The 26,779-nt window shown below is 37.9% G+C and overlaps 1 protein-coding gene across 1 annotated transcript; it reads left to right on the forward strand.

The window, feature by feature from the left end:
- The first annotated feature begins 15,877 nt into the window (after window positions 1-15,877).
- Window positions 15,878-19,208, forward strand: LOC115973205 (serine/threonine-protein kinase-like protein CCR4). The gene is made up of 2 exons (XM_031093453.1): window positions 15,878-17,186; window positions 18,910-19,208. The coding sequence occupies exons 1-2, from the start codon at window positions 15,878-15,880 to the stop codon at window positions 19,206-19,208; spliced, it is 1,608 nt and encodes a 535-aa protein (XP_030949313.1).
- Window positions 19,209-26,779: the final 7,571 nt, after the last annotated feature.

A 26,779-nucleotide genomic window follows, 5' to 3' on the forward strand; every position in this document is an offset into this window, starting at 1 on the left:
TGCTAAAAGGACTCGACTATCATCACAGGCATCTCAAGACCCCAATGAGGAGAGGTTCAGAACTTCGCTTACCTCACACATCTACTCAAACATCTTTGACAAGTCAACTCCTATAGTGGAACGTGTGGTGGAGTTTAACACCTTAGGGACCACTTTTATTCCTCGAATCTTTGAGAAACGAGATTGGGCAAACTTGTTTGGGAACTTTGACGATCCAATGGATGAGCTGGTCAAAGAATGCTTCTCCAATGCAACTGATCTTGGAGCTGAACTTATTTTCTGGGTCAGAGGAAAAGAGTTTGGTATTTCCCCAAACTCCATCGCAGATCTTCTCGGCATCACTAGACCTCAGAATGTGGATCTAACTCCGTACGATGATCGAACTCCAGAGGTTGAAGAAATTCTACAAATCCTTGGATCTGATCATGAAGTATCCAATACAGGAACATCCATCAGCACCGCAAAGTTTGCACCAGAGCTGACCACACTGAAGTTGATCATGTTCACTAATCTCTACCCACTGTCCAACACTACATTCATCAATCTTGGGAGAGCTCTATTCCTTTGTGATCTTATTACAGGAGCCCCCATTGATATATGTGCTCACATCTATTACACCTTGAGGAAGCCCGCGGTTTGAACTGCAGCTCGAGGAATTATTCCATTTTGCAGCCTCGTCATGAAGCTCATTCTTCGTGAAGGCATTGTTCCTCCTACAGATGGAAAAATGTTGACCCGTCAGCGTCCTATTTCCATGTTCACTCTTCAAGCTAGCAGAAGTCACTCCTCTAAAACACCAAGGAGTGCTCACATCTCTCCGGTTACTCCATCTGCCCCTGAGTCAGAGACACCTGCACATACCACATCTACTTCGCGTGCTGTTCCTGAAGCTCCACAAGCTAGTATTCCGCAAGCACAGACTGCTCCTCATACTGATAGAGTGGGCAGTTTACTTGAGCATATTCAGAAACGCATTGATGAGATTCTGACAATTCTCTACTCCACAAACAACCATGTTCAAATGCGTCTCGAGACTATGGAGAATCAGCTAGACGCTATTCAACAAAAGTTAGACGACAGCCTTTAGCTATTCGTGCCAAAAAGGGGGAGAGCATTCAGTAAGGGGGAGAAAGTTCAAAGGGAAGTGTGCATAGTGATAGGGGGAGTACACACATACTTTTGACATACTTTTGTTTTAAGTCTTATCCTCTAAACTTATAGGTTTATATTTTTAGACTTTTAGTGTTTATATGGGTTTGATACACCGTGGTTTTGGTGTATATTTGTTTCTAACTCATAACTTATACTCTTGGTTTAATCTTTTATATATTTTATTGATGTTATTCAGGATATTTTGTGTTTTGTATCCATGTGCTTATGTAAGCTTTTAGGGTTAATGCTTTTATGCATATTTTTATAGGCTTTATGGTATGTACCTTGCTTAATGCAGCCTTTATGCTATATTGAAATGCTATGTTGAAATCAGTACTTTAATCTAAATGTCTTGCATTTTGATTTATGTACTGTTACTCTTGTGCCCTTGTAGGATTGTTCCTAGATGCATATACCTTGTGTATTATGCATTGGTTGAGTGTTGAGCATACAAGTATCTTGCCTTGTGCTTGTTAGCTTGTATGTCCTTGTGTTCATTCCAAGTGTGAATGAGCATTGTGGTCACTACCTTGCAGTGATCACTTGGTTGATCAAGCCATGGTTTGTTTCTTAACTCCATCTTTGCTTGATCACCTTTAGCTTGCTTCATATGCATTTCATGTTTTTCTGCATACAATGATCATGGTGTATTGTTGTGTTTCAGGAGTTTCATGTTCTTATGATTCAAGTGCTTCACAGCTTCTAGAGTTAGGTGTGAGTGAGTTTTGTTCAACTGTTCCCAACTCACATGTTTAGTCTAGAGTCTGTTTTAGGGTTTTGTCACGGAATAGCCAAAGGGGGAGATTGTAAGGTTGAATTTATTCAACCATCTAATTGGCTTTATTCCGTGCCAAATTTGCTTGTATTTCAGCATTTAGTTACCCTGTATTTAGGTGGGTTTGTTGTAAGGGTAGTGAGTGAGATAGAGTGAAGTTTGCTCAAGAGTGTGCAAGAAAACAGAGACTCGCGGCTTGGCCTCGCGGGTGACTTGCGGCTGCAAGCCGCCAGACGCAGCACACGTGCCAAGCATGCCGGAAGGTGAACAGTCATGCTAGCTGGAGCACTACAGGACAAAACAGGACAACTGGCCATACGGTTATCTCGCGACTGGATCTCGCGACTTAGTCAAGCCGCGAGTTCAAGCCGCGAGCCACCCCTGTTTTGTAAATTCTGACGTTTCACATTTCTCTCCCACTCCAGTATAAATACCCCTTTTACCCACAAATGTAAGAGAGCTTCCAGAGAGAATTTTGAGAGAGAAACTCTAAAGAAAAACAAGATTGATTCACCCACAATCTATACATTAGAGTCTCTACAAATTCCTCAACTCTCTTCCTCTCCATTGTCAAATCCTTGAGAGGCATTTTACCAAACCTTGTTCTCACCATTTTCATTACTGTGAGAGAGCTGTTTGGATTTCTGGGAAGCAGTTAGGAAGGAACCAATCTTCATTGGTTGATGCTACGGTCTAGTAGCGGAATCCGGGAAGCTAGAAAAGAAAAAGGTTCGGCGCAACCTTGTTGGAGCAAGAAGCTTGGAGGGCTTAGGTGCACTGGGTAGATTAGGCTTGGAGGGTCTATTGCTGTCCATGTATCCCAACTATATTTTCTAGTGGATTGTTTACCGCTTGGAGGCGGCGGAGAGGTTTTACACCGAGGGCTTTGGTTTCCTCTTCGATAACACATCGCGTGTTGTCTTTGTGTTTGGATCTTCCTTCCTCTCTATCTTTGCCTTTTTATTATCTGCTGTGGGTTGTGATTTTAATTTGGCTTAGATAGTTTTACCAATTCCATATTATAGCTTATGTTAATTTTCCGCACACTAGTTGTTTGACATAATGCTTGAATTGGTTAAGTTGTAATTTGGGGGTCTAAACGTTCAATGGTGTTTTTACACATATTTGAACTTTTAGCATTCATGGAGCTTTGGACTGAATGGACGAGTTCAACCATGGTCTGCGACTCTTGATCATAGAGCTTGAGGATAAATAAATCCGAAGTAACTCCATTGTGGAAGGCTGCCAATAGCAACTTGTCATCCATCTCGTCTACCGTCAAGGCTTCCCTATTGAAGCGAGTGATAAAGGACCGCAAGCTCTCATTTTCTCCTTGCTCTATGGTCAGCAGGCTGAACGAGGAGCGTTTATGCCTTTGTCCTCCAATAAAGTTGTTAACGAACAACTTACTCATCTCTTCAAAAGAACCAACAGTGTTTGGAGGTATTTTGCTAAACCACACTCATGCTGACCCCTTAAGAGTGGTTGGAAAGGCCTTGCACATTATCTCATCTAGAACTCCTTGAAGGCGCATTGTGGTCTTGAAAGTTGCTATGTGATCACACGAGTCACGCCTTCCATCATATGAATCCAAGGAAGGCATCTTGAACTTGGACAGCAGGGGATGACTATTGATGGAAGCCATGAAAGGGGAATCAGTTCGATGAACTAAATCATCTACGTGATTTGTCATTCTCATGTTCTCCTTCATCTCTTCCATGGCTCTTCTCATTTGATCCATCTCCCTATCCAAGTGTGGCACCCTTCGTGAAATGGTACCCCTTGAGTGTTTCTCGCGCTCAGCATTTTCTCCTTCTCCAACTTCTTGACTCTGAGCTTGTCCTTCCATGCATCGTTCATGACGTGCCTCCTTTGGTTGATCTCCCAGGTCAGCTCTTGATTCTGACGGGTTAACTCTGCCATGGCTGCTGCCATGGATTGTATTTGTTGGACGGAAGGCGGTTGCATGACAGGTGCTGATTGGTGAGCGTAGTTAGGGTGGCTGGAAGCGTTTCCACTCTTCTGGTGGCCTAGACTAGTGGCCATTGTCCTTGTCCGGACCATACAGCTTTTTGTCTTAAAAAGATAAATTGCAAATCACAAATTTTGTAAGGTTGAATTTAATCAACCATGTGTTGGCTTTATTCCGTGACAAATTTGCTTGTAATACAGCACTTAGAAACCCTGTATTTAGGTGGGAATCATGTAAGGGTAGTGTGTGAGAGAATGTGAAGAAATGCTCAAGACAGTGCAGTGAAGCAGAGACTCGCGGCTAGGACTCGCGGGTGGTTTGCGGCTTGCAAGCCGCCAAAAGTTACACACGCGCAGAGCATGCAAGGGAGCTGAACAGTCATGCCAGCTGGAGCACTACAGGACAAAAATCCAGACTGGCCATTCAGCTAGCTCGCGACTTGAACTCGCGACTCAGTCAAGTCGCGAGGTCAAGTCGCCAGCCAGCCCTGTTTTGGAAAAACTGACTCTTTGCATTCCATTCTTACACCAGTATAAATACCCCTCATTCCCACAAAATATGGGTGGCCATTCAGAAAGAAAAACCCTAAGAGAGGTTTCTTAAAAACACCCACCCAATTAGAGAGAGCTACTTATTCTTAGAGAGAAATCTTTGTAGTCTCTTCTCATTCCCTCTCTCATTGTCATACCTATTGAGAGGAGATTTCTATCCAAACACTACCCACACCAATTTAGAGTGTTGAGTGTTTTTGGAGTTTTGGGAAGCATTGGAAGATGCCAAGGATGGCGGATGCTACGGTCTAGTAGCGGAATCCGGTAAGCTAGAAAAGAAAAAGGTTCGGCGCAACCTCGTTGGAGCAAGAAGCTTGGAGGGCTTAGGTACATCGGGTAGATTAGGCTTGGAGGGTCTATTGCTGTTCATGTATCCCAACTACATTTTCTAGTGGATTATTGACCGCTTGGAGGGCGGCGGAGAGGTTTTACGCCGAGGGCTTCGGTTTCCTCTTCAATAACACATCGTGTGTTGTCCTTGTGTTTGCATCTTTCTTTCATTTCTCTTTGTCTTTTATTTTCTGCTGTGGATGTGATTTTAATTGGCATAGATTGTTTACCAATTCTATATTATAGCTTATGTTCATTTTCCGCACACTAGTTGTTTGACATAAAGCTTGAATTGGTTAATTTGTAAATTGGGGGTCTAAACGTTCAAGGGTGTTTATACACATAATTGAACTTTCAATTGGTATCAGAGCAGGTACACTTGTTGTGGTTTAAATACCTAAGTGTGATCCTTGACCCCTTGTGTTTATTTGCCATAGATTGTGCTTTGTATGCCTCTTTGCATGATTTGGTTGGTAATGAATGTTACATGCCACGTGTTTGTGAAAATGCCTCTATGAGTGTTAATCCTCATAAGTGTGATGGTATGTTACTTGAATCTATGGGTGTTGTTGACAAACTCTTGAAGAAAAATGCTAAGAAGTTTCAAAAGAATTTAAGCAAGTTATTTTGTGAAAAGGATGATTTGATTGCTAAGCTCAATGAATCCAACAAATTGGTTGAGGAATATAAAAAACTTGCTGAAGATTCTCTTGAAAAGTTAAAAGAGTTTGAATGTTTGAATATGGACTTGGATGCTAAACTTGTTTTGTCTAACAAACTTGTTGATGAGTTAAAATGTGAAAATGAATCTCTTAAGATGCATGCCAAGTGTTTGATTGCTGAACCCATTGATAAAAGGGATGATAATATTTGTTGCAATCATGTTGTGGTACTCGATCTTGTACCTATTGTGTATTCTACCTCTAAGGACAAATCGGTGTACGTTCCTCCACACAAAAGAATTCAAAATGTGGAGAGAAAGACTGTTAAGTCAAAGCCTTTGTTTAGGTCTCAACCTAAGGCTTTGGATGGATCTAAGTTTGTTCCAAATTGCCACCATTATGGTGTGATTGGTCATATAAGACCTCAATGTCATAAGTTGAAGAGGGAACAAAACCATGTTGCTAGATCCCTTCCCAAAAAGCCTAGTGGACCTAAACACATTGTTTGTCACCATTGTGGTGCCTTTGGTCATCTAAGACCTCAATGCTCTAAGTTTCATGCTTTTAAAAGAATCAAAAGAAAATAAAAACTTGAGCTTTTTGGAAGTTGTACTAAAAAGAGTAAACCGGTTTTGAGTGAAAATAGCATGTTGTTAAAGAAAATGTTTAATGCTCTTAACTCCTTGACTATGTGCATCTCCGGTTCTCATTCTTCCAACCCTCGTCTCACTTCTCTTGAGACACTCATTCCAAACAATCGTTCCGTTTGGATGAGAAAGGGTTCCTATGGTTGAGCTTTTGCTCTTTTGGTCCTTGATCTAATTCTTTCGATCTTTATAGGACCCTTCATGCATTAAATGTCATATCTTCATGCATTTTGTGCATCTTGCATTTATTTATATGCATTGTTTTGTTTTTTATCTTACTTTTATATTTCAGTTTTGTGTGAGTAAAAAATCCAAAACCACATAAAAAGTGAAAAATTCAAAAAGTTTGATCATATATGTTTGAGCACATATCACATGTGAGTTTGGCCTTGTACCTTTGTACAAATGGCTTTGTGCATTTACGAGCTTAGCTTATTATTTTTGCACTTATATCTTTGTGGGAAAAATCTTGACATCTTTGTGTGATTGTTGTAAATCGATCTTCAAGCTTGTCATGAATGATTAAGTCAATAGTCATGTTGGTTTTGATACATGCGTAGACTTGTGCTTATATCTCTTCCCACTTTTTTATTTTTATTGCTTAAAGAGCTCAATAAATGTAAATCTCAAAATGAAAAGAGATAATGAGCTGCAAAAGCCGTCGCACATACTAGTATTCGACTAGGAAAAAGGGAAAGCGACTTATATGAAAATGTATGATGCCCAAAAAGCCAAAGGCTTGTTCATCAAATTGAAATATCAAAAATTTCAGGCATCAATCTCAAAAATGAGATGTTTTGCTCAAAATGAGTTGTATTGATTCAAAATCATCAAATGATATGAATTGTAAGAAGCCAAATGAAAAGCTTCAATCTTATGTAATCATTTTCTTGTGGGAGGTCATATATGTTCATTTCTATAATTGAGATAGACCACTTGATTTAGTACTAGTTGTATATGACTTGATTGAATTGATCATTGAAACTTCACTCTAGACTAAGGACTATTCCACATTTGATACACACACATAACACACTTGCCTAATGTTCAATGAATGTCTTATTCATTTGTTAGATTGTACTTGTCTAAATGTGATGTGTGTGTGCTCAATCTTATATGGATTAATCCAAAAAGATTTTTGATCATTTTATATGTTTTTGGAAGTGATTTTTATCACTTTTTGTGTTTATGTTTAGTGCTTACTTTGTTTTTCCAATGTTTAAACATGTTCTGTATTGAAAAACAGGTATCAGAGTTTTTCGCGACTGAACCTCGCGACTCGCCCAGTCGCGAAAAGCCCAGAAACAGCTTTTTAAAGGGCTTTTTGTGGGAAATTTGTTTTAAACCTCTCCCATCCTCTCTAAAACCCCTCTTTCAATATTTTTACATCAAAACCCAACCAATTTGAATGATTTTTCATTCCATTAACATTTCTAAGGTATTTATAAACTCTTTTCATTAATTTTGATCCTTAGATTATGTTTTGGAGAGTTTTGTGCTCTTGGTTGGGATTTTTATCATACGGGTTGGGAAAACTTAATTTTTGTTAAATTTCTTCATGGGATTGGTTTCTTTTGTTGATTTGCATTGGATGTTGGGCCCTTGTGGCAGAAAGAACATGTATTAAGGGTGAATTTCATGTTGTTCATGCATTGTTTCACATTATTGTTCATAGTGTGCATGCTAGGTGTTTGATAAAATGCCTCTTAGACATTTTCTCGCTTGTTTGGACTCCAATGAGTATCAAACTTTGGGGTTTCTCATGTTTCCTCATTAGGAACATGTTTGGTTCGTTGGTTGTGTATTTTGCACACTTTACCCCTCATGTGCATTTTTCATGCATTGGTCATGCATTGCACTTAGCCACCTCTTACACACACCTTTGCTACCCTTGTCATGCATTGGTCTTTACCTTATTTCTTCATCCTAGCATGTCATGTTTACCTTATGCTTTGTAGCATGTTTCTTTGTCTTAGGTTTGAGCTTCATTTTCTCATTCATCTTGCACCTCTCATGCATCATTATCATTGTTTGTTCATTCATCTTTTGCCCTTTTTTTTTCTCCTTGACCCTTTGTCTATTCCTGACAAAAAGGGGGAGAGTATACTCTAGAGAGTATACTGGAGTGTTTTGTCATTTTTATATGACTCTTGTTATGACTCTTGTGCACATCCTTAGGGGGAGAAATTCTATTTCTCATACACATTTGTAGGGGGAGAGTTATTCCATAGGGGAGATGCATATACCAAGGGGGAGAAGACATTGAGATCATAAGAAAACTTTGTTCTGTTTGTTTTCTTGTTGGCTTTATGGTGCTTTGAGTTATGCTTTGTTGTTCTCATTGCATCATGTTTGTGCTTTGGACATGCATATATCCCTATGCTATTGTGCTTCATTGAATGCATGTTCAGATGATCATTTGCTTTGCTATGTGATCATTGTAGTCATTTCTATATGATTTTTTTGGTGTTTGATCAAGTTGCTCACATGTTTCACATCATGTTTACTTGATCGCAATTTACTTGTTACATTATACTTGTCATTTTATTACTTGCTTTACCTTGAGGGTCTAATGTGTTTTGTGCAAGTGTTTCAGGTTACAAGTATATATGTTCCAAGTGCATCACAGCTTCTCATCACTTTGAAGGGGAGAAACTTTAAGCACTTTTAGTTTAAATTGTTTAAGCTTATATTCAGTATTTTGTGATTTGTACCCATGTTGCTTTTGTAAGCTTTTAGGGTTTGTTTCCATGATTCTGTAGGTTTTATGGTCTGTACCATGCTTTATGCAGCCTTTTATATTTTGCTAAATCAGTACTGTTAACTAAATGTCATGCATTTTCTTGTTAAGTACTGTCACTCTTGTGCCCTTGTAGGATTGTTTCTAGATGCATATACTTAGTGTATTATGCATTGGTTGAGTGTTGGGCATACAAGTAACTTGCATTGTTCTTGTTAGCTTGTATGTTCAAGTGTTCATTCCAAGTGTGAATGAGCATTGTGATCACTACCTTGTAGTGATTGCTTGTTTGATCAAGCCATGATTTGTTTCTTAACTCCATCTTTGCTTGATCACATATTGCTTGCTTCATATGCATTTCATGCTTTTCTGCATACAATGATCATGGTGTATTGTTGTGTTTCAGGAGATTCATGTTCACATGATTCAAGAGCTGCACAGTTTCTAGATTTAGGTGTGAGTGAGTTTTGCCATTGTTCCCAAACTCACGTTTAAGTTTAGAGTCTGTTTTAGGGTGTTTTGTCACGGAATAGCTAAAGGGGGAGATTGTAAGGTTGAATTTAATCAACCATGTGTTGGCTTTATTCCGTAACAAATTTGCTTGTAATACAGCACTTAGAAACCTTGTATTTAGGTGGGAATCATGCAAGGGTAGTGTGTGAGAGAGTGTGAAGAAATGCTCAAGACAGTGCAGTGAAGCAGAAACTCGCGGCTAGGACTCACGGGTGGTTCGCGGCTTGCAAGCCACCAAAAGTTACACACGCGCAGAGCATGCAAGGGAGCTGAACAGTCATGCCAGCTGGAGCACTACAGGACAAAAATCCAGACTGGCCATTCAGCTAGCTCGCGACTTGAACTCGCGACTCAGTCAAGTCGCGAGGTCAAGTCGCCAGCCAGCCCTGTTTTGGAAAAACTGACTCTTTGCATTCCATTCTTACACCAGTATAAATACCCCTCATTCCTACAAAATATGGGTGGCCATTCAGAAAGAAAAACCCTAAGAGAGGTTTCTTAAAAACACCCACCCAATTAGAGAGAGCTACTCATTCTTAGAGAGAAATCTTTGTAGTCTCTTCTCATTCCCTCTCTCATTGTCATACCTATTGAGAGGAGATTTCTATCCAAACACTACCCACACCAATTTAGAGTGTTGAGTGTTTTTGGAGTTTTGGGAAGCATTGGAAGATGCCAAGGATGGCGGATGCTACGGTCTAGTAGCGGAATCCGGTAAGTTAGAAAAGAAAAAGGTTCAGCGCAACCTCGTTGGAGCAAGAAGCTTGGAGGGCTTAGGTACATCGGGTAGATTAGGCTTGGAGGGTCTATTGCTGTTCATGTATCCCAACTACATTTTCTAGTGGATTATTGACCGCTTGGAGGACGGCGGAGAGGTTTTACGCCGAGGGCTTCGGTTTCCTCTTCGATAACACATCGTGTGTTGTCCTTGTGTTTGCATCTCTCTTCCATTTATCTTTGCCTTTTATTTTCTGCTGTGGATGTGATTTTAATTGGCATAGATTGTTTACCAATTCTATATTATAGCTTATGTTCATTTTCCGCACACTAGTTGTTTGACATAAAGCTTGAATTGGTTAATTTGTAAATTGGGGGTTTAAACGTTCAAGGGTGTTTATACACATAATTGAACTTTCAAATTTAATGTTTGTCCCCACAGACGGCACCAACTAATGATGCAAAGAAAATCAGTAGGTTGAATACTCCAGGCTTCAATGGGCTGTTGGTTGCTTGGAAGGCCTGAAAAGAAAGAAACACAAGATCAAAGGTGATTGGGGTGAACCGGCCAAGAACTCTCCGATGCTTGAGTTATTTTTCCCTTTAGAATTCAAGAATTCCAACTTTAGGACTAGAGGAAACTTACTTTCATTTGATGTGGATGAGTCCTTGTATAGTGAGCTTTGGAGTGATTACTTGTTTTATAACTTCCTCAACATATATGGAAGTTAGAAGGTTTAGACTTAACTTCCATAACTATTATAGAAGTTAGAAGGTTTAATCTTATCTTCTATAACTGTCATTGGAAGTTAAGAACTTAGTGGGAAGTTATAGCAATGAACAAGGATTTTGCTCATACTTCAGAATAGTAGAACGTGGTCCGAACTATAAGCTTTTATGTATAAATCCATTCTAAAAATTTTCTAAGCGTTGAGGGGTCGTCCAGGCGCTTCCCTAATGGACGAGCTTGATACCCATGGATGACTTCCTGACGGTGGACAACCTTGTTTTGTTGGGTTAACCTTTTTGGTCTTGGACGACTCTATGGACAAATTGGAGATAGTTTTTTAGTTCACTATCAATAATAATAATAATTCAATAGAAAACCACCACCATTTCTCACTAATTGCACACCCTTGACATGATGGTCACTCCATAAATATATGTGTTTGTGGGATATGGGGGGTAAGGGCCAAGTTAGACAGGAGGGAACTTCACACATATATACACTTAGATTAGGCTAGATTAAAATTTCTATTTTGTATAATAATAATAATAATAATAATAATAATAATAATAATAATAATAATAATTCAATAGAAAACCACCACCATTTCTCACTAACCAAACAGAAACCAATTGAGAATTTTCTTGGAATTCAAATAGGATCTAATCTAGCCAATAACTTGAGACACATGAAAGGTGCCAACCAATTAGACATCACATACACCACTCTTGTGGTCAATTCACATGTGAGAGCCACCATGCTAACCGTTGCTTGTCGGCATCATGGGAGCCAGCATTGGCATCGTTCGTCGTAATAACGTTGTCATAGAAGTTGTTGGTGTCATCTCTTGGTGGCTATTCAACATCATCGTCATTGTTGCCGTCCCTCGTTGAAAAGCAATAGGTTGTTGAGAGGGAGATCTTTATTGAATTAAATTTAAGAGAGTAAAATATGGGAGGGATGAGACTTGAGAGAGTTAGATCTGGGAGAGAGTGTTTTTTATTTTTATTTGTCAATGTGATATGGGATTAAGGAGTTTCGTTTGCAAGATTAATTCTTCAGTTTCATTGTATGAGTTTGTAAACCTGTTTGTTTATTGGTTTTGTTTATTCTTCTTTCACTACTACATAAATTTTGTTTGGATACTGAGAAAATTCTTTAGATGTTGGGAAAATGTAGGGAGTGATTTTATTTTATTTGATGTTTTAAATTTATGTAAATTTTGTATTTTATGAGAATTATTTTGATTTGGTTAAAATGTGTTTTAGGTTATTAAGTGATGTAGCATAATTAATTGACATGGTATGATTCGATTGGATAGAATAATACACATGGTACTTATCAGTCACCTCATTAACAAATATGAATAGAAGTGAGCAAATCCAAACAATACTTAACGTTAGGAGAACATGTGAAATTTTTTTAACTCTTATGGGACAAATTCAAAACAACCCTAAACTTTAAGATTGTATTTTGCAATTTAATCAAGATAAATTAAATAAAGGGTTTTGAATAGTGTTAAAGGTACTATAAGTTTTACTATATTAAACTTACAAATTAATGTGTCACTAATTATAGAGAGACAATTTAAATACTAAGTTGAAACCTACCAACCACACTCATTATAATATCAATTTGTAATTTTTATGTAGGAGTGTCCATAGGTCGGTTCGGGTCAGGATTGTGTCTAACTCGCAACCGATCCGACCAAATCAATGGAGGAATGTTAGACTCTCCACCAATTGGTGAGACAATCGGATCAGACTAGTCAGATCGCACATTAGGTATTGATTGGTTCAATAGAAATCGGCAACGATGAAAAAATGAAAATTTTGCCCAGATCCGGCATAGATCTCACCGGATCCAGTGAAATCTCGCCAAATCCAACGGAAATCTTGTCTGACTTAGTCGATTTCCACCAATCTATTGCCAAAAAAATAAAAAACTTATAACTTGTTGAAATTGTTGGTTTTAATGATCGAGTTGGGTGGCTCTAGTTTTCAAGGAGCAAACCAACCAATTGACCGTTGGTGTCGGATTTTGAGGGTGAGGAACCGTTGCTGACCGCTGGAGAGTCGATTCAGGTGGTGGGTTTGTTGGATTTGATCAGGTGGGTCAGGTCACTGTTTTGCTGTACATTTAACTTTTTAAAGGTTTTTTTTTTTTTAAATTATTATTGTTTTTTCGACCAAACCAAACAGACACAAGTCAGCCCTTGCGTTTGGCGGTGCTTAGTTTATTTGCTTAGGTACCAAATGCACCAAAAAAACTGTTCACGCGGGTGTTAAAAAAAAAAAAAAAAAAAGATTATTATTATTTTGACTTATGAGATATGACTCAAACACATTGACTAGAGGATTAGAAGACATTGGCTGAACGGATGGGAGGATTAGTAGAAAATTGCTGAGATGCTTCTCTATCCGCATTCCACACTGTATAATTGTTTCAACCAATGCGTTCGACAAAAATTACTTTTTGTCATAATTTTTTACTAGATAAAGCTAAAGTCAGGCTCAAAAAAAAAAAAAAGATAAAGCTAAAGTATCGTGTCGCTAGTTAAAAGCAAAATGAACGGATGGGAGGATTAGTAGAAAATTGCTGAGATGCTTCTCTATCCGCATTCCACACAATATAATTGTTTCAATCAATGCGTTCGACAGCAATTACTTTTTGTCATACTTTTTGACTAGATAAAGCTAAAGTTAGACTTAACAAAAAATCCGGTTAATGCGTGCTTTAAAAACACACATTAAATTATCTATTTTTAAAAATAATTTTTTGAAAATTAAAAAAATAATCAATATTTTTTCAATTTTCAAAAAAATTATTATGAGGGTAAGACACAAATCAGCAAAATCCCTCAGAAAAAGGGATAAAGCTAAAGTATCGTGTCGCTAGTTAAAAGCAAAAACCTGTTCACGCCGAGACACGACAAAATGGTGAGCGTAACATCTACTTGAACACCAAATACTTAGACATTGACTGGGACAAAAGCTGATTGGCTGGGAGGATAAGCAGAAATTGTTGTGAAGGTTCTCTACACCCACTGAATAATTGTACCAAAGGCAGTGTGTTGACTGTGTTCGACCTCAATTAGAGTCTAGGAGCAATTGCATTGACCCGCAAAAACTGTTATTATAAACATAAGAACTTTTTTTTTTTTTTTTACGCAATAACTTTTCAAATTACTCTATCAATTTATCTACTTTACACTATATTTTATTAAAATATTATTTATTTATCAATTTTTATTCTCATCTCTCTCTGTGTGTTTATGGGTAAAGAAATATTAAAAAATAAATTTTCGTGTAAATAGTACCCGTGTATATTGGGTAATTTTTGGACTTAAATTAAATGTGCAAATTTGACACTTTATGCTATTTTAACACCTTGATGTGAGTGCTCTAAGAATAATATAATTAACATTTAATTAAACAAGGAAAATAGTAGTAAGTCACTCTTTGTCATACTTTTGACTATAAAATTGTTAAAAAGTGAAAAACTAAGTATTAATTTTAAGTTGTAATTCTAAGCTTTCGTTTGGATACCAATGAAAAATGAAAATTATTTCACTATTCAGTTTATTTTTACTACTATTTATGGGTCTCACTATACTTTTTGGTACTATTCATAGATTCCACTGTACTATTTCAGCTAACTTTTACTTTTGTCTATAGTACTTTTAGCAATAAATTTTCAATTTTAGCAAAATAAACGGTATCCAAACAGACCTAAATCTTCTACTTAATATAGGATCATAACCTTAAACTATTTTTTTTTCTTATAAACAATTATGCTATATTATAGATTTTAATTAACAGTCTATTATTTTCACATAAACTCACTACTCACAATCAACCAACCTTATTATAACATTATGAGACTATTTGAAATCCGTTTATTTTACTATAACTGAAAATTTTTTAATGAAAGTACTGTAAATAAATATAAAACTTAGCTGAAATAGTACAATGAGATTCATGAATAGTACTAAAAAAATGTAATGAAACTTATAAATAATAATAAAAATAAATTAAATAGTAAAATAAATTGGTAAAAATAATTTGTGCAAAACACACTGTATAGTTGCGTGAGTCGATGCGAAATACAATTAAATTGTGAATCTAGAATTTTTCACCACCACCTCGTCATAATATCTACTTCACCATGGACTCCACCAACTTTTGATGGCACTTGTTAAAATATTAATGGAGGGGAAACTTCCTCTTCTTCCTTTTATTTCTTCTTGGAAAGCACCCTCACGCGGAAATGTCAAATTTCAGTATTTTCGCTGAATTCTTTTCAAGACTTCCAAATTCTTATAAATTATTAATACCAACACACCATTTTGATATGCAACTCCCTCTCTCTCTCTCTCTCTCTCTCTCTCACAGTTATGTCAATCTCCCAGAATTATTTGTCCAAGGTCGGTATGCAGAAGCACCAAGTTGATCTAGGTAATTAAGATTCAATGAATTTTGAGTTAGACAAGAAAATTTTAGTGACGGAATACTATATAATTCACTGCAATTTTTACCATCTTTATTTGTAATTTTGTTTGCAGGTTTTTTTGGCAACAACAACTCAGACCCTGGAAGTCTAACAGATAGTGAAGAAAGAAGTGAATCACTAATAGAGTCGGTTTCCATTAAAACAACCTTTCCGGCTAACAAATCTGACACTGATGGAAGTTTAGAATTCAAAATATCTCCAATATTCCCTTATTATCCCAATTCCACTGATGGAAGTTTAGAATTCAACGAAATATCTCCAATATTCACTCATTATCCCAATGGAAGTTTAGAATTCAACGAAATATCTCCAATATTCCCTGATTATCCCAATTCCACTGACGGAAGTTTAGAATTCAAATTCAACGAAATATCTCCAATATTCCCTGATTATCCCAATTCCACTGATGGAAGTTTAGAATTCAATGAAATATCTCCAATACTCACTCATTATCCCAATTCCATATGGTCATACTTCCCACCGGCTAGGTCTTGTAGTGATTCCGAAAATAATTATGAAATAATATTTCCATATGGCAGTTCTCCAGAATCCAACGAAACACAATTCTCTTATTCCATAATGTCATTCTTCCCACCAGCCAGGTCTCAATCAGACATTTCTGAAAATTTTACAATGACTTCGACTAATCCTTCCATATCAGCTAGCCCAATTCCATACGGTCATACTTCGACTAATCAAAATTCCATAGTGTCATTCTTCTCACCGGCCAGGTCTAGTAGTGTTTCCGAAAATCATTATGAAATAATATTTCCAAATCCTTCCATACCAACTAATGGACCAACAAGTCTTTCCATTTCATTACTCTTCCCACCCACCATGTCTGAGACTGAAACATATGGCAGTTCTTCAGAATCCAACGAAACACAATTCTCTTATTCCATAATGTCATTCTTCCCACCAGCCAGGTCTCAATCAGACATCTCTGACAATTTTACAATGATTTCAACTAATCCTTCCATGTCAGCTAGCCCAATACACACAATCGAAGCAGAAACCTTCTTAGAATATTTTTCTTTGCAAATGCTACTTGAAGCCACTAACAACTTCTCAGAAGATCACAAAATTCCAACTAGTAGCTTTGGCTCAGTCTACCGTGCAACTTTAGATGACGGCCGAGAAGTGGCTATAAAGCGTGCTGAAATTGCAATGTTTAAACCATGTGTGAGCAAGCACTACAGTGTATTGAAAACTTTGTCCCGCCTTAGTCACAAGAATCTTGTTCCCTTCTTGGGATTTTGTGGGGATGATAATGATGAGCTTGTATTGGTCTATGATTACATGAGAAATGGTAGCCTTCATGACCATCTTCATAAGCTTAGTACTCCCCTAAAGTCATGGGTTGCCCGGATTAAAGTGGCACTAGACGTAGCTAGAGGCATTGAGTACCTGCACATATATGCAATTCCACCAATCATACATGGCGATATCAAGTTGTCTAACATATTATTAGATGCCACATGGGATGCCAAGGTGACTGATTTCGGCCTATCTTTGATGGTCCCCATGCCTGCAGGCACTGTTGGATACATGGACCCTGAGTGCCATTGGCTTCAACAGTTGACAACTAAAAGTGATGTGTATGGCTTTGGAGTATTATTGCTACAAATGTTGTCCGGGTACAACACAATTCATTTTGATATAAATGGTGTGCCATGGAATGTAGTTGATTTTGTAGTTCCATACATTGTCCAAGATAAAATTTACAGGGTTTTGGACCCAAAAGTACCAACACCTACCCCAGTTGTAATAGACGCACTGGCATATGTTGGGTATCTAGCAGTGGATTGTGTAAGTCCGGACGGTCTTAATCGCCCCTCAATGACTGAGATTGCAAAAAGCCTACAAAGAGCCTTGGACGTGTGTTTAGGTAAACCAATTAACTGAACATTAACATTAATGTTAGGTGGCGTGGTAGGTGGAGGTGATGAAGCTACCGGCCAAATATAAATAACTTGACGTTAAATAGTTTTCATCTATTTTTGATAGTTTTAAATCCTAATACAATCTTGAATGTTAATGAATATTCCTTTTGGTAGATTTGATTGATTTTCCTTTTGTTGTGAGGTTTGGGGGTTCAATGGGCTCTTTGTGGATTGATTGGAAGATACCCAATTGGTCAATTGGATCAGTTTGCTCTTTGGAGCTCTATTTTGGTTGATTCAAGCACATTCTTTATCTATACTGAAGTTCAAATTATTTTAATTGCCATACAAAAGAAAAATTAAAGCCATTATAGGTTGATTTCAATAGCATCCTTCTCGTAAGTATGATTACTTCACTCAATATTATGAGACTTATGATTCAATTAGTGATTTCAGCGCACATAATTTTCTGTTCTATATACTTTGAATCTCACCCTAATTCATTCTGGCTTGAGGCATATATTTAATGTCAGTATATATCACAAAACTTTTAAGATGTTGAAATATTTTTTTATACTTTTTTTTTTCCAATAATTAAAACATTTTGAACAGCTCAAGGACCAAGTAGAAACTTTTCAAAGTATAAGGATCAAATTGAAAACAACTCCAAAATACAGGGATAAAAAAGGAGTTTCGCTAAAAATAAATTATTAAATTTTGGGATAATTTTTAATTTATCCCTTAAAATTTTGATATGCTCCCCTAATGTTAGGCATCATTTTTGAGGAAGCAAAATAAATAAATAAATAAACAAGACCCTTCTTTCTATGTTTGGTGTTGATATGTCCATTAAGTGTCGCCTAAGTCTATCACGTGTTAATTGGCCCAATGATATCATGCCACATCGATTTAATTATTACATATAATTAAATTACCTAAAAACTTTAAAAATTAAAATAAATCTCACAAATCTAATATACTAAAATAAAATAAAATAATTTTGTTCTTTCTTTTCAAATTTTTTTAGAATATAGATTCTTGGATGAATAAACCGCAATCTTCTACGCCCAAAATCTTTTCCACTTTAATTACATTACAAACAAGAAATCAATTTACATAAATTATTTGAAAGAACTGACAAGATTAGACAAAGATAAAGAAATTTAAAATTTAAATCAAGATTTGACCAAGATAAAGGTTTGGAAAAAAGAAAGAAAGAAAGGTGAACCAACAAGCTTTACCAATCAATCGCCTCTCAAATCCTTTTCCAAATTGATCTCTATACACAACCTTTGCCAAAATCTCTTAACCAAATTAAACCTCAATCCCTAAAATTCTGTTCTTCCTCTACGCTCTCAGCATTCAGCAAAACACCACCACCATTTCTCACTAACCAAGCAGAAACCAATTGAGAATTTTGTTGGAGTTCAAATAGGATCTAATCTAGCCAATAACTTGAAACACATGATCATAAATGATAAACGACAATAGTTTAATTGTTTTAGTTTCCTATGCTACAGGTCATATAGTAAGTACAGGTCATATAGTTTCCTATAACTACAGGTCATATAGTAAGTAGTTATAGTGTTTGTCACGTGGTTATTGGTTACATTGTGTAATCAGTATGATTACTCTGTTCTTAAATTATAAAAACAAAGTTTTAACTTCTTTTGCTAATAAAAGAGAATTAAATACTTTCTCATCATATTTTGATATTTTTGGTTGCAGAATTTTTTGCCAACAACAGCTCAGACACTGGTAGCTGGATAAGGAATGGAACAACAAATCCAAATCCAGACTTCCCTAAGCAGCTTTCATTTGCATCACTCTTCCCAGCCTACAACTCTGACACTGAAACTGATGCTAGTTCAGAATCCAACGAAATACCTCCAAAATTAGCTCTTTATTCCAATTTTATAATGTCGTTCTTTTTAGCCAGGTCTCAATCAGACAGTAGTAGTTCTGAAAATTATGAAATAATTCCCACTGATCCTCTATTATCAAAAAGCCCTACATGCATAATCTAAAGGAATGCCTCGGATATTCTCTCATTCCAAAAAAAAAATCCATACTTTCATTCTTTTCAGCAGCCAAGACTCAAACAGTTCTGAAAATGATGAGATGATTCAGATAAGGCCTACTAGGCACACAATCCTAGCAACAAGCTTCAAAGACTTGATGGGAATTGTGGATAGGAGAGAATTTCCATTGCAAATGCTAGCTCCTTGAAGCCACAAACAACTTCTCAGAAGATCACAAGATTGGAACGGGTAGCCTTGGCTCAATCTGCCATGCCACTTTAGATGATGGCCGAGTAGTGGCTATCAAGCGTGCTGAAATTTCAAAGTCTAAACCATATGAATCATATGTGAACGATTGCAAGTACCATGACAATGCTTTCCAAAGTGAATTGAAAGCTTTGTCCCGCCTCAATCACAAGAATCTTGTTCCCTAATTAATTAGGATTTTGTGAGGATAATAAAGAGCTCCTTGGCTCCGAAGGCAGTGGAGGTGATCAAGATAGAGGCATTGGATCGGCGGATGTGTTGGTGGCATTCCTTGCAGTGGATCACAAAAGCAATATGGTGTTTCGTTGATTCGCATTTTCCTATATGGGGTGGGTAGGCTTTGAATATAGTTTTGTTTCATTCGTAACTATTGGCGGTTGAGCCTGTATTGTCAAATAGTCAGATGCTATAAGTGGCCTTTTTCCCAGTTTGTTTCTGTTTAAGTCGAATGTTCTATTCGGGTGTATTTAGTCCAATTATATCTTATTGGCTTGTACACGGTATATTTTGGGCCAAAGCTTAATTATGGTACCCGATTAAATCGCACACGATTATTTATTTCTTATAACCCTATTGGTAAGGATTCATGGCCTTGGGGGAATAGGCATGACTACAGTTAGATCCAAAAAAATAAAAAAGAATAAAAAAGAGGGAAAGTCTTCCATTCAAGTAGAAGACCATGAAAGTCTTCCATGCTGAAGGACGATCTTACCTAAAAGGCCGCCCATACAAGAAAACCATCTTCCACCATCAGTTGCCCAACTGTAAGGTTGAATTTATTCGACCATCTAATTGGCTTTATTCCGTGCCAAATTTGCTTGTAATTCAGCATTTAGTAACCCTGTATTTAGGTGGGTTTGATGTAAGGGTAGTGAGTGAGATAGAGTGAAGATTGCTCAAGAGTGTGCAAAAAAACAGAGACTCGCGGGTGAGTCGCGGCTGCAAGCCGCCAGAAGCAGCACACGTGCCAAGCATGCTGGAAGATGAACAGTCATGCTAGCTGGAGCACTACAGGACAAAACAGGACAACTGGCCATACGGTTATCTCTCGACTGGATCTCGCAACTTGGTCAAGCCGCGAGGTCAAGCCGCAAGCCACCCCTGTTTTGTAAAACCTGACGTTTCACATTCCTCTCCCACTCCAGTATAAATACCCCTTTTACCCACGATTGAAAGAGAGCTTCCAGAGAGAATTTTGAGAGAGAAACCCTAAAGAAAAACAAGATTGATTCACCCACAATCTATACCTTAGAGTCTCTTCAAATTCCTCAACTCTCTTCCTCTCCATTGTCAAATTCTTGAGAGGCATTATACCAAACCTGGTTCTCACCATCATCATCACTGTGAGACAGTTGTTTGGATTTCTGGGAAGCAGTTAGGAAGGAACCAATCTTCATTGGTTGATGCTATGGTCTAGTAGCGGAATCCGGGAAGCTAGAAAAGAAAAAGGTTCGACGTAATCTCGTTGGAGCAAGAAGCTTGGAGGGCTTAGGTGCACTGGGTAGATTAGTCTTGGAGTGTCTATTGCTGTCCTTGTATCCCAACTGTATTTTCTAGTGGATTGTTTACCGCTTGGAGGGCGGCGGAGAGGTTTTACGCCGAGGGCTTCGGTTTCCTCTTCGATAACACATCGCGTGTTGTCTTTGTGTTTGCATCTTCCTTCCTCTCTATCTTTGCCTTTTTATTATCTGCTGTGGATTTTAATTTGTTATGACTTAGATAGTATTTAATCAATTTCATATTATAGCATATGTTAAGTTTCCGCACACTAGTTGTTTGACATATTGCTTGAATTGGTTAAGTTGTAATTTGGGGGTCTAAACTTCAAAGGTGTTTTTACACGTTTTTGAACTTTCAATTGGTATCAGAGCGGGTACACTACTATTGGTTTCATTACCATTGTGTGATCCTTGACTCCCTTTTGAGATGGATATCAATCCCTAAATGCACCTCCATATTTTGATGGTAGTAATTATGCTTTTTGGAAGGTTCGCATGAGAGCTTTTCTGTGTTCTATTGATGAATCTGTTTGGGATGCTATTGAGACTGGTTGGACCAGACCTGAGGCAGCCAAATCCACTTGGGATAAGGCAGCACTTGCTGCATCCAATGCTAACAGTAAAACACTAAATGCTATTTTCTGTGGTGTGTTTCCAGATGAATTTCACAAGATTTCTCACATTACCATTGCCAAAGAAGCATGGGAGATTTTGGAAACCACCTATGAAGGCACGAAGAAAGTGAAGGACACCAAGTTACAAATGCTGACCACCCAGTTTGAGGAGCTCAAAATGAGTGAGGATGAGTCTTTTGACTCTTTCTATGGGAAGCTAAATGAGGTGGTTGTCAGCAAGTTCAACTTGGGGGAGAAAACGGAGGACTCAAAGATTGTAAGGAAGATCCTTCGATCATTGCCGGAAAGTTTTCGTGCTAAAGTGACAGCAATTGAAGAGAGCAAGGACCTTGATGACATCAAAGTACAGGAGCTGGTTGGTTCTCTGCAGACTTATGAGATGTCGCTGCCCAATCAACGGAAGAGTAAATCTCTTGCTCTAAAGACCATTAATGAGAAGGTGGAAGATCAAGACTCATCGGGAGAAGATGTGGTTGACAAAGATGTTGCATACTTGTCAAAAATTTCAGAAAGTTTTTGAAATTCAAAAATAATGGCAAATTTGATGATAAAAGAAAATTCCAAAGTTCTGGAAGGGAGAAAAGGGATTTCAAAAAGAAAGATGGAAAAGAATCCCAACCTACACAAGGTGTCACTTGTTTCGAATGTAACAGGCATGGACACTTTAAGAAGGAATGTCCGAACTATTTGAAATCGAAAGGTAAAGTGTATGCCACGACATTAAGTGACTCGGATTCATCAGACTCAGAATCAGAAGAAAGCTATGATGGAGAGGGGAACTATTCAGCTTTTATGACTGTTGCTCATGTTGAGTCTTCTGATGAGTTGAATCTGCTTGTACAAGACCTTGGAGAACATAGTGATGATGAATCACTAGAAATTGTTGAAGAATCAGATGCTGAAGAAGATGAAAGCACAGCAAATCTTCAAGAGAATTATAACATACTCTTGGAGAAGTCGGGTGAGTACACAAGGGTGGCCAAGGCTGCTGTGAGAAAAATGAAGAAGGCTGAGGAGGACTACAAAAGTCTCCTAATCCGATATAGGGAGGCCAAATGTGAGATAGAAACACTGAATGGTGAGCTGTCCGAAACTTACACAAAAGTGAGATTTCTTGAGAATGAGGTTGTGCAAGCAAATGCTAAAATAGAGAGGGTCACTACCAAGAAGCTAGATGATGTTATCTCATCTCAAAAGAGCTTTTCAGACAAATCCGGATTGGGATATACCGAAGGAAGTGGTTCATCTGGAAATGTCACTAAAGAAGTAAAGTTTGTAAAGGCCAAAGATCCAGTTGTAGCTGACCCTACTGATGAGAAGCTCGAGGTGGAGGAGAAGAAGAATGTGGTGAACCAACGGATGCTGAATCCCCGTAATCAATCTGTGGGCAGGTCTGAATCTCGTGCCAAGTCTCGCCCACGACCACAAAGAGGTCCTAGAGCGACTTATGTGTGTCATTATTGCGGACTTCAAGGGCATACTCGACCAAATTGCCAAAAGCTGAGAGCAAAGAACAGTGCAACTCCTCAAAGGTCAGGAGGACCTAGAAATGATAGAAGAATTTGGGCTGGAGATCAATCTAGAGATCAGAATGGTGATCCCGGAATGATGAATGTGATGAAGATGATTGGTGCATTCACCAACTGCTTGGAAAGCTTCTCACGAAGGTTTGAAAGCCCTAACTCCCGTACCCAATCCTATAAGGAAATCACCCCAAACGCAAGTGACGTGTGGGTGAAAAAGGGTACTCATACATAAGCATTATAACATGTCCATGCATTAATACTTCCTATGCTTTGTGACAATGTTTGTTTGTTTGTGTTGCTTGCTGTTTTTTTTTTTTTGCTAGTGGTTGTTTGCTTGTCTTCTTGTGCATTTTTTTAATTGTGTCTTAACAATCTTTTTGCTTCTTGTGTCAAAAATCCAAAAATCACATAAAAATTAGAAAATCAAAAAGCTTGATTGACTTTGTTGAGTTTTTGTCTCAAAACTTGTTTTGCCTTGTACCTTTGTGCTAATGGCTTTGTGCATTTTCGAGCATTACTTGTTTTCATGCACTCATATCACTGTGGGAAAAATCTTGAAATCGTTGTGATTGTTGTAAATAGATCTTCAAACTTGTCATGAATGATTAGTGAATGGTTATGTTGATCTTGAGACATGCATAGACTTGTGTCTATATATCATCCCACTATTTATTTCTGTTTTGCTAAAAAGAGCTCACCAAATGTAAATCTCCAAATGAAAAGAGATATTGAGTTGCAAAAGCCTGTCGCACATTCTAGTATTTGACTAGGAAAAAGGGTAAGCAACCTTATATTAAAGTGAATGTTTATTTAAAAAGCCAAAGGCTTATTCATTAAAGTGAAATATCAAATATCACTCTCACAATGAGAGGTGATTGACTCAAAAGATCAAAAAGATCAAATGTTATGATTGAAAGTGGAGTCAAATGTAAAGCTCCAAATTATGTTATCAAGTTTTGTGGGAGGTCATATATACATACTTCTATAATTGAGATGGGTCACATGATCTAGTGCTAATTGTGTATGTCTTGGTTGAATTGATCATTGAAGCTTCACATTAGACTAAGGACTATCTCATTGTTGATATCCACACACAACACACAAGTTTATGCTCAATAAATGCCATATTCATTTGTGTGATTGTACTTGATGAAATGTGTTTTCACATGCTCAATCTTTGTTAATTCAAGCACAAAAAGATTTTTGAGTGTTTTAGGTGTTTTTGGAAAGTATTTTGTTTGAAAAATCTGAAAATTTCAAAAATCCAGTTTTGCCCTGTTTTGGCGGCTTAGTCGCGGGTATGTCAAGTCGCGCGCCTCAGTCGCGTCTTCGTGGGTCATTTTTGGCGACTTGTTCGCGAGTGGAAGGTCCAGTCGCGAGGTTCACTCAGAGATTTTCACGGCTCAGCTCGCGACTCACTCGCGGGTAGACTTTCCAGTCGCGAAAAACACTTTGAAGAATTTTTTCAAATTTTTGTCCTTGAGTGCTTTGGCGGCTTGAGCTGGCGACTGTGTGGCGACTCAATCTAGTCGCGAAAATCGCGTGTTTGGCAGAAACAGGAGCAGTTTTTAAATCTTTTTCAGTTTTCCCTCGAACATTTGTAACTGTTCATCTTCTCTCCAAACTTCCTCCTTTCCAAACACTCCGTGAATCCATTTTCAACCCTCTTTGGTGCTTCATTTCTTATCCAAATCATCAAGAAAAGGTATGGGTTTTGCTTTCTCAATCTCATTTTCCTTTTCCTGGATATTTTTGTTACTGTTTGGATTGATATTGTGTTTGAAATACTTCTATATTTTTGTAATGGGTATGGCGTGTCTTGTTTGATATTTGTCTCGCCTGTTTTCATGTTGAGCGGTCACAATGTGTTTTTCATTGTTCTGATTTTTGCCTATTGCTGAGTCTGATAATCTTTTCTTAAATGGGTTTGGTGTTTATTTGACTTACTCATTTCACTTGCTTGAGTATTGATGTTGGATTTCGGTATTGATTACTGAGTTTTTAAGATATCATAATGTGTGTCTCTCAACCAAGTGCTCTAGTGTGGATGATTTGTTCTTCATGCTGAAATATTTTCCCATATTCATGTCTGTTGTGGTGTACTTTATGTTATCTGCTCTAAATGATCGAATGCTGTATCTGTGTGCATATCATGGTCATGATAACCTGTCTCATTGACAGTTGTTAGTTGTTTTGTCCATCTATGTCTTTGTGCACTATCACCATTTTGCTGCACCTATCATTTTGTGCTCCTTTGTATTGTTGGTAGTTTGATTGAGACTGCACTATCTTCAATTTGTGTTTATATATTGAAATTTTGTTTACACTGAATCTTGTTGACATTTATCTTGTGTGGTATTGTTGTTTGGTTCTTTGCTGTGGGCCTGTTCTCTTGCAGATGTCTCGTCGATCTTCCAGGGGTAAAGACATTGTTGCTGATGAACCAGCAACACCAGTTGCTAAAAGGACTCGACTATCATCTCAGGCTTCTTAAGACCCCAATGAGGATAGGTTCAGACTTCCGCTTAACTCACACGTCTACTCAAACGTGTTTGACAAGTCAACCACTATAGTGGAACGGGTGGTAGAGTTTAACACCTTAGGGACCACTTTCATCCCTCGAATCTTTGAGAAACGAGATTGGGCAAACTTGTTTGGGAACTTTGATGATCCAATGGATGAACTGATCAAAGAATGCTTCTCCAATGCAACTGATCTTGGACCTCAACTCATTTTCTAGGTCAGAGGAACAGAGTTTAGTGTTTCCCCATACTCCATCGCAGATCTTCTCGGCATCACCAGACCGCAGAATGTGAATATAACTCCTTACGATGAACGAACTCCAGAAGTTGGAGAAATTCTTCAAATCCTAGGATACGATCATGAAGTATCCAGTGCAGGAACATCCATCAGCACCGCAAAGTTTGCACCAGAGCTGACCACACTGAAGTTGATCATGTTCACCAATCTCTACCCATTGTCCAACACTACATTCATCAATCTTGGGAGAGCTCTATTCCTGTGTGATCTTATTACAGGAGCCCCCATTGATATATGTGCTCACATCTACTACACCTTGAGGAAGACCGCGTGTAGAACTGCAGCTCGAGGAATTATTCCATTTTGCAGTCTCATCATGAAGCTCATTCTTCGTGAAGGCATTATTCCTCCTGCAGATGGAAAAATGTTGACCCGTCAGCGTCCCATTTCCATGTTCACTCTTCAAGCTAGCAGAAGTCACTCCTCTAAATCACCAAGGAGTGTTCACTTCTCTCCGGTTACTCCTTCTGCCCCTGACTCAGAGACACCTGCACATACCACATCTACATCACGTGCTGTTCCTGAAGCTTCACCGGCTAGTATTCCGCAAGCACAGACTGCTCCTCATACTGATAGAGTCGGCAGTGTTCTTGAGCATATTCAGAAACGCGTTGATGAGCTTGTGGCACTTCTCTACTCCACAAACAACCATGTCCAAATGCGTCTCGAGACTATGGAGAATCAGTTGGATGATATTCAACGAAAGTTGGACGAGAGCCTTTAGCTATTCGTGACAAAAAGGGGGAGAGCATTCAGTAAGGGGGAGAAAGTTTCAAAGGGAAGTGTGCATAGTGATAGGGGGAGTACACACATACTTTTGTCATACTTTT

The sequence above is a fragment of the Quercus lobata genome, unplaced genomic scaffold (genome assembly GCF_001633185.2).
Source record: "Quercus lobata isolate SW786 unplaced genomic scaffold, ValleyOak3.0 Primary Assembly Scq3eQI_1844, whole genome shotgun sequence".
In the NCBI taxonomy this organism is placed as follows: Eukaryota; Viridiplantae; Streptophyta; class Magnoliopsida; order Fagales; family Fagaceae; genus Quercus; species Quercus lobata.

Coding starts and splice junctions, on each gene's coding strand:
- LOC115973205 (XM_031093453.1), top strand. CDS start 15,878: ATGTCATTCTTCCCACCAGCCAGGTCTCAATCAGACATTTCTGAAAAT. Junction 17,187..18,909: donor AGCCTTGGACGTGTGTTTAG/GTAAACCAATTA, acceptor TTTTGGTTGCAG/AATTTTTTGCCAACAACAGC.